This window comes from Cyprinodon tularosa, unplaced genomic scaffold (genome assembly GCF_016077235.1).
Source record: "Cyprinodon tularosa strain WSP-4 unplaced genomic scaffold, ASM1607723v1 ctg509, whole genome shotgun sequence".
Lineage (NCBI taxonomy): Eukaryota > Metazoa > Chordata > Actinopteri > Cyprinodontiformes > Cyprinodontidae > Cyprinodon > Cyprinodon tularosa.
Window position 1 is genome coordinate 399,493 of NW_024039240.1, and position 13,269 is coordinate 412,761.

The following is a 13,269-nucleotide window of genomic DNA, read 5'->3' on the forward strand; positions in this document are numbered from 1 at the left end:
TTAAACTGCCAGAGGTGAGACCAAATTATACACCTTTGTTTCTGCTACTGTAAGCTAAAACAAAAACAGATTTGCTACTACCACTACTAGCAAAGCCTGTCCAGACTGAGGGAAAAAACAAAACAAAAACTCACCAAATGAGAGTTCTCTTTTGCCTCTTGTACTTGCTGCACCTGTGGTTCAGCGACAACTTTCGTGTCCTGGTCAGAAGTCATGAGCCGTCTGCTTCTTGGCTCCTCAGGGAGAAGTCTCTGTGTCACCAAGTAAGCTTCAGAGGGAGCAGATGGAGACAGAAACACGTCAGATTAGAACAGTAATGTTTGTCAAATATCAGCTGCCACGCGTGGGCAGGAGAAGCAGGCTGAAGGGCAGTGACCCTCAGAGACAGGGATGTGACACAGCGGCGAATAGTTAACATGTAGGCTTGATTCAGGCCTGCAAAAAAGGAAATATAAATTATTTTAAAAGTTAACCGCTAAAAGGGATGTGAGCAAGTACTTGTGATGATAAACTGGTCAAAGTTGGCCTGAACCACTAAAAAAAACAAAGCATGCATGAATCTTTATTTTTGCTTAGGACTTAGCTATTTATTAGCATTTTGTTTACATATTTTATGTAAGGACCACGAGAAAAAGAGCCTAAGCTCTAACACTAACCCTGTTTAATTATAATCTTTGACCTTTGAAAATAGGTCAGCTCTACTACCAACCACACGAAGTTTGTCTATGAGAGGTTGAGAGACTAGATCCTTTCCTCTGCCTACATTGCCCGGAATGCTATGTAGTTCTAGATCAAAGTTTAGAGAAATAAAAAAAAAAATCTAAATCAAACATATTTTCTATTGATAATGGTTAAGTGTCTCTTTTCATATTGATTGCTCAGCCCTACTTTTGCTGTTTTTTTGTTGTTGTTTTTTTTGTGTGCTTTTTTTAAGTGATTTTTCCATTAAAGAATCTCTAAATGTAAATATAGCTAAAAAATATGAATGTAATAATTACAAACCGATTAACAGGTACTGCTTTAATGAAGTAGCTCATCTAATAGCGGTAAGTTTTTTTTTCCTGTGCTGTAATCTGATTCGAGGAGCTGTACAGTGCATGCAGATGATGACTGGTGAGTTTATAAAACACTTTTAGTGTTACTTTTATTGTGATAATTAAAAACCGATACCAATTCTGATTTAAGAATAAGGTATATGACTAAATGTCTTCCTATGTTTACAATCCCCAACGCACCTTCGCATTTTGCATTACACCGAGCACTTTACCATCGCTGAAAAATGAAAAGTTAGTTGAAAACTACACTATCAGAAAACAGAGAATTAAGGCTTAACATATTTTAGTGATGTCATCACTAAAAAAATAAACATCAAATACCATATAGTAACTTTAAAGCTGAATCTATTCAATTGCATTATTTTTTCATGTTATCTGACTGTCATCCTTATGCTTTGGTTGATGAAAATCGTCCTCCATTGTAGGGCTGGGCGATATAGAAAAAAAGCTTATCGATAAAAAAAAATGTATATTGATCGATATAGATAATTATTGAAAAGATTTGAAACCATATTTTAGGTGCAGCTCTGCCTGGACATTTTATGATATTGCTAAATGATTTAATTTTAATAAAAAACACAAACACAGACTTCCAATTAGATCTTTATTTAACCAACTTTTTTAACCATAACAGAATTATTTTAAATAAAAATAACTTAAGAGACCTGAGTTATATTATTAAATACTGACAAAGAATAAATTAAAGTGACCAGAAAAGTGACCAAAATAAATATAACAAATAAATAAATCCCTCCGCCGCCCCCATTCCTCTAAGCTGAACCTGGTTCAGATAGTTTCCTGCTTTAACCTGAGTTATTACTTTGAAGTTTCTGGCCCCTCAGCATTTTTATCTCAATTGTTAGAACTACGTGGGAAACTGCCTAGAACTGAAAATATATATATATTTCCCGAAGATTCCTCGGAGGAGAGCCGCGTCGGGGCCTACACAGCTCGTACTCCTGCGGGTGTGAGCGGCTGAGATGATAAAAAAAAAAAAGTTGGTTGCGTTATCAGAGTGGTTTCACTGGTTCCCGACACATACATTACAGATGACTGTGGTTTGTTTTTTGTCCGACTTGCCATGACCGAAATACTGCCAGACTGCCGAACTACAAAAACATTTCTTTGAAACAATTTCCTCCGCCTCTCCTTGCTGCTACATCTTCATGTGCTCTGTGTTGTGGTTTGAGAGGGCGGCGCTTGGTGACGGCATGCCTGGGTCCGCGATTGTGATTGGTTGGGAGGAAGCAGTGACTAGCATAAACCTACATGCTAGGCTACAATGAGAAGGAAGGAAAACAGCGTTTCTTTTTTATCGAACTTTTATCGACCCTCTTTTTTTCTATTGCGCCACACGTCTATAGATCGATATATATCGTTATTGAATTATCGCCCAGCCCTACTCCATTGTGACATCTGTTTATTTGTTTCTCATGTTGTTACAGACCTCTCTCTCTGTCATGCACACAGCTGACAGAACCAGCAGACTTTATATTAATTAAAGGGAAAGGACAGCCCCCGTTCCTGAAGGTGGAAACACCTTTTCTCCGGGACTTGCTGAAGCTGTGTGGGACATGCTGATAATCTTGCTCAACAATCGGTGCCTGCCTGCGACACGAGCTCTGATTGTGTTTGCATACAAAGCAGAGAGAGAATGGCATGGCTGTAAAGCTGGTGACCTTTGATCCACATAATGATGATACACAGCCAGTGTGTCATCCCACTGATATGAATGGAGCTTGGGAAAATGCATAAATTAATTTTTATCCCAAAAATGAATGCTTTGAGATCCAGCTGTGTAAACAACTAAAGCCGATTTAAAAAAGATGGAGAAAACTCAGTTGGAACTTTTTTTTTTTAGAACTGTTAAAGCATGTCTTAAAGAAGAAGACATTTAAAATTTGACCAAGAAATGTAAATAAATAATTGACTTGTTATTGTAAATTAATAGTTCATTTTAATAAAAGTTTTTAATCTGATTAATTGATTATGTCCCCTGGAAAGAGTTTCTTTCCGTGTTGACACCGTCCAGTAGAGGGTGTCACTGTTCACCCTTAAGCGGAGCCTAGTATTTGCAAGGAAAGTAATGCTGTAGCTGAAGCACGCAAAAGCAGAAAAAATGAATTAATCAACAGTCCAATCTGAGATTATTTATAACATTCATTGGTGATGAGGATGCAAAATACAATTTGATGTTCTGTTTGCAAAAGTAAACACTGGATAAACTCCTTAATTTATTACCTAAATAGTGCCCATTTAGGCATGCTGCAGTGTGGAGCAGCGCAACTTCTTCGCTGCGTTTGAAGGTGAGGATTTTATGACAGAAAGGTTGAGGGCATTATGCAAAACATTTGTAATATGATAGAAAAGAAACATGCCTGCATTGAGTACTGTAGATTAGGGCGACTTTTGTGAGTTTATGCAATTCATGGAGCCAGCTTTTAATGGCCCTTTCAGAGCAATCGGAATCCCTAGTTTAAAAGCACTTAACAGCACAAAGTCTCTCCCACCAGACAGAGAGCTATATAACAGTTAGCATCCTCTTCACTGAAACAGTGGCAAATTGTCTGACAGTATTTCAGTGCAGCAAACTCATGTTGGTTTAATGTCTCTGTATTTTGGAAAAGGACTGAGCCAATAAACTATTTTTTTTATTCAGTTATTTAATGAGTAATTGTTATATCTACTGAATAAGCTTAATGTTTTTAATTTTTTTGTTCATTCAGTCAGCATTTAATACAGCTTGCACAATAAAATCTTAAAATGTGATGCTTTACAGCTTATTTAATACAGCATATTAAAAAATTTAGCCCCCACTGGCATCCACTATGACTTTATTTTTCACCAGAGCATTACTGGATACTTATAGTAGTGCAGTGTTTTCCATTTCTCCTCCAACGTCAGATGTTCCATCCTCAGAATTTTAAGTTTCGAGAGGAATGCCCATGAAAGTTTAAAAACAAGTTGGTCAGGAAAACACCACCATACCAAACATCTGCATTCATGGTGGCTGCTAAAAAAAAGCTTGATAGCCTTTTTCATCTTTATGTGACATTTAGTCAGTCTTACACTTAGCATTTCAGTGTTTGAGATAAAATGTTTGAACACTGCTTACAAACACTTAATACCACTAGGACTGAAACAATGAAATTATTGTCATTAATCTATTACTGGAATAATCATCAACTTATTTAGTAACTGATTAATTGTTAAATGGAGTATAGACTGTAAAACATGCCTTTAGCTGACAGAGCAACCAATTTAGAGCAGTAATTATATCAAAATTGTAAAACAAATCTGTAAACATTTTGCATTTAAGATTAAAAAAAACTTTTTCGTCTGTCAAAGACATGAGAGCAGAACAGACACCAGAGGCTGCAGACACACACTGTGCCTCTCCCAGGGCAGCCATGTTAAATTCTAATGCATATTAACAATTTATTAAAGAGGGAAAATTATCCAATTCAAGGGAAAGTTTTAAGTGACAAAAAAGGGCAAACGTTGCTGCTTGGCAGAGGTTCTTGTGCTCTGGTGCTTTTCTAGTTTCTAAATCTTCCTTTTTGTTCAACTTTTAAGTCAGCGCCTCCCTGCTGTTTTTAAAAGCACTTTAAAAATTCTGCTTGGCTGCTGCCAAAAATCTCTGGAGTATCAAAACGTGCAGTGTTGCCGGACAGTAGTTCTGGAGGAATGGCCTTTGGAGCCCTAGATTACCCTCAGATTATCCAAAAACCAGCTAATTTAGTGACCGAGGTTAAACTAGGGTCAGACAATACACTGCTGGTGTACCTTTATCAGAACTCTCTACACAATAAGCATAATCACAAAGAAAAGCTTGGAATTAGATAAATATCAGCCAATGTTTATGAACCTGCCTGGTATCCATTTGGAGATAATGGCTGTTTCAAAACAGCAGTGAGAGTTTTTTGAAGGAAACTAAAAGTTTTGTTTTTTTTATTGCCAAAAAAAAAAAAAAACAGCTGGTGACCAAAAGCAGCCCTTGTACAAAGACTGGGTTAAGCGATGCAGATGGAAATGAAGAGTTTATTGGGTTTTTTCCCCCCTTATTGGCTGGACCTCTAGCTTCTCTAGCTTGCCGTTTCTCTCCGTCTTATGTCTTAAATATTAGAAACGTCAGAAAAAGGGGTTCCCCTTTAAAAAGCCTCCATCATCTGCGGTTTAAAAGGAGCCCACCAGTTCTTCTTCCTACAATTGAAATTTCCATACTGAAGAAATAAGTCAGGACTACCATGGTAGTGCTTTATAACACAATAATCTGGTAAAAACTCCTGATCTTGAAACTGAATTATCCGATAATGATATTCTCAAACAAAAGATTTTAAGACCAAAAAAGGAAATTGGAGTACATTTTTAGACTGCTGACTGTGAAGAAAGGTGAAAACTGACAGTGGTCCACATAACGGGAGACTGATCCCCAGCATAGACTGTGTAACAGCTTCAAAATAATAATACAACAGAAACCCTGACCTTGGTTAAAACACAGCAACAGAGCGGCAGTGACTCAGTCCTATTGTCTAGACATGGCATGAACCAAAACATCCTCCTCCCTCTCGCCTTTTTCCACACCTTTGTTTTTCCTCTGTGTAATTATAAGCAGTAATTTATGAGCCAATGGTTTTTCAAACTAAGACCGCAGCTGAAAAAACAAAACAAAAAAACACATACACAAGTGGTCCACCAAGTAGGTTTTCAATCTGTATTTTCACAAGCAAACCAATGAGTCTTGGAATGCAGCTTTCATGGCTTCTAGCCTGAATCTAATCAAGAATGAAACCTGTCAGATTCTCCAGCAGGGGAACTTTGTTAGTCCGTATCGTCCAGAAGCTGCATGTGAGATAGAAGAACATTAAGAGGAGTTTTGTTCTTGTGTTTTTTTTTTCTGGAGAGATTGAAGTTGAGGCAGGCAACTAGAGGGGCTTTTCTTTTCACCCATACTATCTAAAGCCGGGTATACACTGAGATTTTTTTTTAATCGTTGCAAGCAGCTACAGCTCACACTGTACGACGAAACCCTGCTGTTTCGTCGTACAGTTCGAGTTCACAGCTCACGATGTCTGTGCAGACCGACGCTCTACCTGATCACACTGTACGTCTAAAAACCACGTGGGACCCAGCTCCACAGTGAGATGGCGCTACTCGGACTCGTCTATCCGGAAGCCAAACCAGTAGAAGAGGAATATGAAGCTCACTAGAGAGAAACGCGTTGCCGTGGCAATTTGTGCAATTTTGTGCTGAAAGACATAAGAAGAAAGGGCGATAAAGTATTTAGACAAAGACATGGCTGAGCAAACGTGGCTACTACAGTCTGTCAATTTTACAGAAAGAACTCTATTTCACTCATTGCACCCCTGCCATGCTTTTGTGTTTTCATCTGAGAGGAAGAAGAAGAATCCTTGTTTGCGCATGCCCACTGGGAGATTTGCCCACGGCGGTTGGGCATCAAACATGTTTGATTTTCTCCCAACCTCACGGGTCCTGATTGGGAGTTGGTTGTGAGAGGCTGATCGCCCCACGTTACCCCTTGTGCACTACACCACACACAATCGGGCTGAAAGTTGGACCGACTGAAAAATTCTCGCACTACTGGAAAATCGGCCCGAAAAGGGCAAAAAAAATGTTTTTAAATCACACAGTGTAAGCCCGGCTTAAGATAGCCATATACTCCATCACACATAAGTAAAGTCAATTAAAGTGAATTACAGTAGAATAGCTTTGGAGCATATTTGTTACCCTGACCTAAAAATAATAAATATAAAAGTTTTTTAGACCTTTTATCCCTTTTGTTGGGAGTAAACCAACAACTTGTTGACTATAAATCCATTTTATCTATAAAAAAAAAAAAAAACTAAAAAGAAACTTTTCAACTGTTAGATGAAAATTCTGCTTTTGGATTAAGAGCACTTAGTATTGTATACCTGCTCCATATAACATTTTAGTAATACGATAAGAACGAACTTGAGGTCAAAAATGAAATCCTTTTAAAAAACGTCAATTTCAGTTTAGTCCAAGCCCTTTTCTGTCCACTCCTTTTTAAGCTTAAAATGTACTGAATTATTTTATCATTCTTTTTGTTATCTAAAAGTTTGAACAATTCCCCAGAATTGAAAACAGCCCATTCATCCGTCTAATCCAGATGGGAGGTTTGTTTCCTGATAGTAGCTACCATCTTTAGGAGGTCAATTCTAAAACAGGACTAACATTTGATACAGCTGTAGATTTCACTGTAGTGCAACCAAGCCTGTAAATCTTCAGAACAGCTTTTTTTCGCCTAAGCCTTGACTGCAACCAAACTGCAACACTGAAACCGCAAGAAAACGCATAAATCACACCATCTAGAAAACAAGGCAATGTTTCCCAACTTATTTACATGCAAACGTAAGCAGTAACCGGGTTTTTGGGAGCCTGGCCAGCTGTATGTACACAATTTACCTTTAGTACAGCGCTCTGCTTCTCTTGTTTTAAGTAAAGCAATGTCATACATGTTGCATTTTCATATTGGCATGCATAAATGCACCACTGTTATGCAGCACTGGTACCACTGAAAGAGTAGCCTATTTGATTATAGACATATATATTAAAGCACTTTCAGTTTTTGATGGGACATTAACAACATGCTGTAAGAGAGCTATCCTTATACTCCTTTACAAATGTGCAGAAGCTTATTGGGACCGGTTACTGTACTAAAGTAGTTCTGGATAGAGCATATTGACAGATGAAAGTCATTTTTTTTTTAATCTTAAATGCAAAATGTGATATATATATATATATATATATATATATATATATATATAATTTTGGTACAATTACTGGTCCGAGTGGTTTGCTCTGTCAGCTAAAAGAGTCTTTATATTCTAGTTAAAGCTACAGTGTGTAATTTTCAGCGACATCTAGCGGTCAGACTGCAGACTGCAGCAACATGAACGTCTCCCCCCCACCGCTTCTCCCCCCCAACAGTACGGCGAGCGTTACGGGACAAAATGTCTTCCACGACGTCCGCATCACCTACCTTCTCAAGTGATGAGGTTTGTTTACATAGATAATTTTACAGATAGTATTTCATTAGTCTGTGTAGGGTATAGATTTCATGTAGACTTAAGATAATAAATATACCCGTTATTTTTTCTACGTCGTTGTGACGTTTTGGTGAGCTGCTTTGCATGGTGATATAAACAGACGAAGTAATTGTAGTCATTAGTTTAACAGCGAGATTGTGTTCGCTGGAAGAATATATATTCCCCGTTTACAGAGTCCAAGTCTTGTTTGTGGCACGGGGGTTACAAGGCAAGGAAGAGGGAAAGGAAGAGGGCAGAGAGGCCGGGGTGAGCGTGCAGCTGGGGCCAGGCGAGAGAGGGGAGCCAGCGGGGTGAGAGCAGAGGAGGAAAGGCTTGAAGATCTCCAAAGGAGCCGGAGAGAAGTAACCGAGGTATATATCCAGAAAATTATTTTACAGAAAATTACTGAATCATTACCTGTGAAACGTCAGGGACGTTGCTGAATAAGTATACTGGAGAGTAACAGCATCATCACGCAGCATGTTATTGTTTTAGACAGGTCTGAGCATCCTGTACTCCAAAAACTGCAGTGATATTAGACAATTGTGTGTATAGGATTAATTACCTGTCCAAGAGAAAACTGGCAACTTGAGCGTCACTTTGAAAACCTTTTTCCTCCATCAGTGACTTCCATCGTGTAAATGCCGTGCCAATGTTGATCCGTGTTTTTTGTCGTTTCTTGTCACTCTTGCGTTTATTCTCGTCGTGTTTCCGCTTCTTAGATGACGGGGGTTCGGTGTCCGCCGCTTTTCGTTGTGATACAGAGTAGGCATGATCCTCCATTCGTCTGATGTTTGGCCACACAGTGCCAAACAGTTTGCAAAGTCACTCACGCCTGCCGCCTTGTTTACCTTTCTTGTTACCGAGGCGCAGTATACCTGCTTCTTCTTCTTCTTTGGTTTCAGGCAGACTAAACGCTTCTCAGGCATAATACTGCCATCTACTGTTCAGTACCGTCTCAGTTCATCTCTCTCAACTTGCCGTAGTTATTTTCGAGCGTCATGGGAGATCTCGCAATCGCTAGTTTGTTGCCTCTGCGCTGCCGTAGCGCAAAGATGTCAGCCTCCATGGCTGCGAGACCCGCTCCTATGTAATTATAAATAACGAATTCTAAGGCAACGCAAATGTTATGGTTAAAAGGCTGAGCTCATAGGTGATGATAAATAACATAGTTATGTATAATATATTAAATTTCTGAATTTATATGCCTGTAATTATTACACACTGTAGCTTTAACAATTGATCCATCACCAAATTAGTTGACCATATTTCAATAATCGAATTAATTCTTTCAGCCCTAGATGAAACATTTATGTAGATTATCCAGATTGCTGTAACAAATTTCTGAAATATGAAATCTATCTGCAGACTTTCTATTTTTCAATGGATTGTGAGAAATTTCAGGTAAGTTTAGATACAACTTAAAACAAAATTAGATGTATAATCAGCATTTCCCAGAGGAGCAGCGCTGAGCAACACCAGAAGTAATACTCCTAATAAAAGTGTCCAAAATAGACCAAGTACTTCACCCTCTGCTCCTAATAAGCAACAATACAGTTGACAAAGATTGAAAGGTGGAGACAGACACAAACATAGGCCAAAACCCCTCAAGTAAACAATAAAGAAAAAACATCTCAAACTATCCAGAGTTGAATTCCACTGAATACTTGATTTGACTGAAACTTTTTTTATTATAAAGCTGATGTGACTGTTTGACAGTCTGCTGACCATCATGTGCATTGATGTTTATAATTCTATAAACATCAATGCAAAATTATTCACATGACTACTTTTTATTTTACCAGTGAGGCATTTTGTTTACCTGGCTGTGTAGAATAGTGCTATATAAATAATGTCATTTTTTTTATTAATTCAGTAATGTTTATTTTCTAACAAACATTACTTAGAAATGTTTGGCAAGTACAGCACAGGGTCATGATCTCTGGAGAACGTTTCCCTAACTGAGTAAATTGGGAACAAAAAGCAGGCTGAATATGTAAAAGATGTCAGCCACATGTTTATATATTAATGGAAACTCTTATTTTGTATAAACTGATAAAACAAGCTAAAATCTTTAGAGTGGAATAAAGAGCCATTTCATTGCTGGTTTTGCCCTGAACAAAGACAAGCTGTTTCCACATGTTTACCTTTTGAAAACAAATGAATGACAGTAATATCCTACACTAAGTGGGGGTTTAAAAAGTTATTTTAAAGCATTGCCTCTAGGCATCGATCGAATACTCAAACACATATGAAGGATAATGAAAGGTTAACAAGCTATGGTTAAAAAAAATGTTTTCTAACAAACATCTTCTTCCCCTCATAATATAAAAACAACAAAATGTTATAAAATGACAATTATACACAACATAACGAGAGGAATAATTGTTGCTTCTCTGTTTTACATAAAAACATGTTGAACATTTTAACAGCAAATTTTTAAATAAATTTAACTATGACATTTAAAGTTAACATATCAAAAGAATCTCGCTGTAACAGAAAGGTAGCTAAGGAATGCTAACTACTATGTTACTTTTATTTATCTGGCTGGGGCTTTTACTTTGGCGGCAACAACTATTCCTTTGTAAATTCGTTGAAACGATCAACTAATAGCAACACACACAACATTCACAAAAATCAACACAACAAAACTACATGGAATTATTATTTTGCTTGTATAAGTTGAAAATAGTAATTTTGCCATCATGTTTGACATTTTAATCAGAGCCTTTTTTAAAAACATCTGGTCCAGTTCAACCTGAGTTTCACTTCTCTAGAATCCAAGAAGGTGGTTAACTTGATCTTCTTGCTCTGAAATAATAATAGTATCAGGAAGAATAAAAAAAAAGATATGATAAAGACACATAAATAGATATATAAACACATACAAGAACATTTTTTTCTACTTAACTTTTTCTAAACTGTGTCCCGACAAAATAATTAAAGCTAACGAACATACTTTTAATGTTTCAAAACCCTTAAATATATTTTCATACAACAGCTAGATAAGTATATATAAATGTAAACTACAATTCTAAGCTTTCTCAAAACTATTTGATTGGTTGAAATTCATTGTGTTGTATTTAAAGACATTTTACTGCAAGTCTTGAAGTTCTAGTTTCTCTATATAATTGGGTATATTGGGTGAAATTTGTTTTTAAGAAAAGTAACTAGAAGACATAAATATAAAGCATCAGTCAATGAGTAGAAAAGTGTTAATTACTTCTTTATATATTGAGCTTTTCCAACATAACAGCCATGTTTGTTTGGATCAACTTTCTAAGTGAAGACAGCAACTTCATCCACAGACGCAATGCAGACTCATTCAGCCGAGGAAGACTGCAGCTCCAGGGCTAAAGGCCATGGCTGGCACCGGCCTGTGGTCAGGGCCACCTAGTAAGACTCCACTAGAGTTCGGTTCGGCCTGGATGGAACCGAACCGTTTATAAACGGAAACATAACCGGGCCGTTAAAAAAACAAAACAAAAAAAACACTCTAAAGTTAACTGGGCGAAAGTAGCAGCCATGGCTAACTCCAAATGAAAAGATGGCGTGATTCCGCGGATTCTCCAGCCCCTCGATAGTCACAAATAACATGAAAAATACTTGAAATGCTAGAAAACATCAATATTTAACCATTCATCTGTATACAAGCCAATAAAAGCCGTTTCCCACTCACCTGTCAACTCTCACTGCGCGGCGGTACAAACACTCTGACGGAGGCGGCTCTTGGTGGTGCTGGACTCCGGCCTTCACTTTGGCTTCCTTCCGGGCTTTTTACGCTGGTTTAGCAGCGAGCAGCCAGTATGGAGCACTTTAGCTACAAACAACAGCTCTAAACCTCACCAAAAGGGGCATTCAGGTGTAGCTGCTAGCTGCCTGGAACCGACTGTAGCCCAAAAACGACGCCCCCGAAGCTAGAACCAAGAAAGGGCTGCAAGCTAACAGTTAGCTAGGTGGCTAACTATCAACTTTGTGCACTCGGGCTCAATAAATCTGAGGCGCCACAAATCTCGAACGGCGGTTGTTTTCTCAGGGCCAACAGCGGGTACTGCGCAAAGGGCAGCAGAAAAGCGACCAAAAGCAGTCCTGAAGCAAAGGAGAGAAGGTCTCAAAGCTTCACATCGATCAAAAAGAGCCGTTAGTGCTAAAAGATGAGGCAGAGGGGATTTTGGAATGGAGAAGTCGGCGTTTCCTTTCCCTTTCGTGTGTTTCCAAGATCGTGTATTGTCTGCCAGAGGAATCACTCCAACTGGTTTAGAGTAAAAATAGAACAGTATCCATTATGATTAATAGGTTAGGAATATTACTCACTCGACGTTGAAATAATGCATTGTATCCCTTCTATAACTAAAAAAGTTACCAGTAAATGTTGCAAAACATTTATTTTTTTGTATTTATTTTATCAAGTGAACACAGCATTTATGAGATCAGAATCACCCTTACTGGCCAAAATTGTGTAGAAAACAAAGAGATTAGAGTTTAATTACATTGCTTACTCAGCCATGAGCTATAATATATAAATGCCAGTATGTACAGTGTATTTTATTTATTTTTGTAATGTTTAAACAAAAAGATATATTGATCATATTAGTATTTCTATGCAAGAACTTGCACTATCTATTCTCTAACTATTCATTGTATTTCTAAATTTTATATTTTAACACATATTTAAACCATTGTGTGTGTGTGTGTGTGTGTGTGTGTGTGTGTGTGTGTGTGTGTGTGTGTGTGTGTGTGTGTGTGTGTGTGTATGTGTGTGTGTGTGTGTGTGTGTGTGTAGCTCTAAAGCAAAATCGTTGTACGCTACTTGGCAAAAAAAAAAAAATTATAATTCAGATTCTAAGGGTGAAAAATATGATAAAACCACATGCGTTATTGCGGGTGGTGATAATGCTAGTTGAATAGACGGGAGCATTTTGTAGGGGTGGCAATGCAGCGACCAATGTGCATCATGGGGTGGTCGAAGCAGATAGGTACTAGACCCTCTGGGTCAATCTGCACTGTTCCAACAGAAAAATTATGAAATATACCTAAATAAATGCAAAATAGATTTTCCCAAATCCCTTTCTAATAAATTAGCACATATATTTACACATCCATGCTGTCTAAATTAAAGGTGTTTTGCACAATAATCTTTCGGC

General features: G+C 37.8%; 1 protein-coding gene across 5 annotated transcripts in view; it reads right to left on the reverse strand.

Annotated features, from left to right (window-relative positions):
* larp4b (La ribonucleoprotein 4B) overlaps positions 1-12,342 on the reverse strand; it is a 51,429-nt gene extending 39,087 nt beyond the window's left edge. For all 5 annotated transcript variants that reach the window (XR_005282315.1, XM_038303227.1, XM_038303226.1 and 2 more), the window contains exons 1-2: positions 11,805-12,342; positions 135-268 (exon numbers count right to left, since the gene is read on the reverse strand). Coding sequence is in view for 4 of the 5 variants with exons in the window: in XM_038303227.1 (XP_038159155.1) it covers positions 135-215 (81 nt within the window). In the remaining variant the exon portion in view is untranslated. The remainder of the gene's footprint in view (positions 1-134; positions 269-11,804) is intronic.
* Positions 12,343-13,269: the final 927 nt, after the last annotated feature.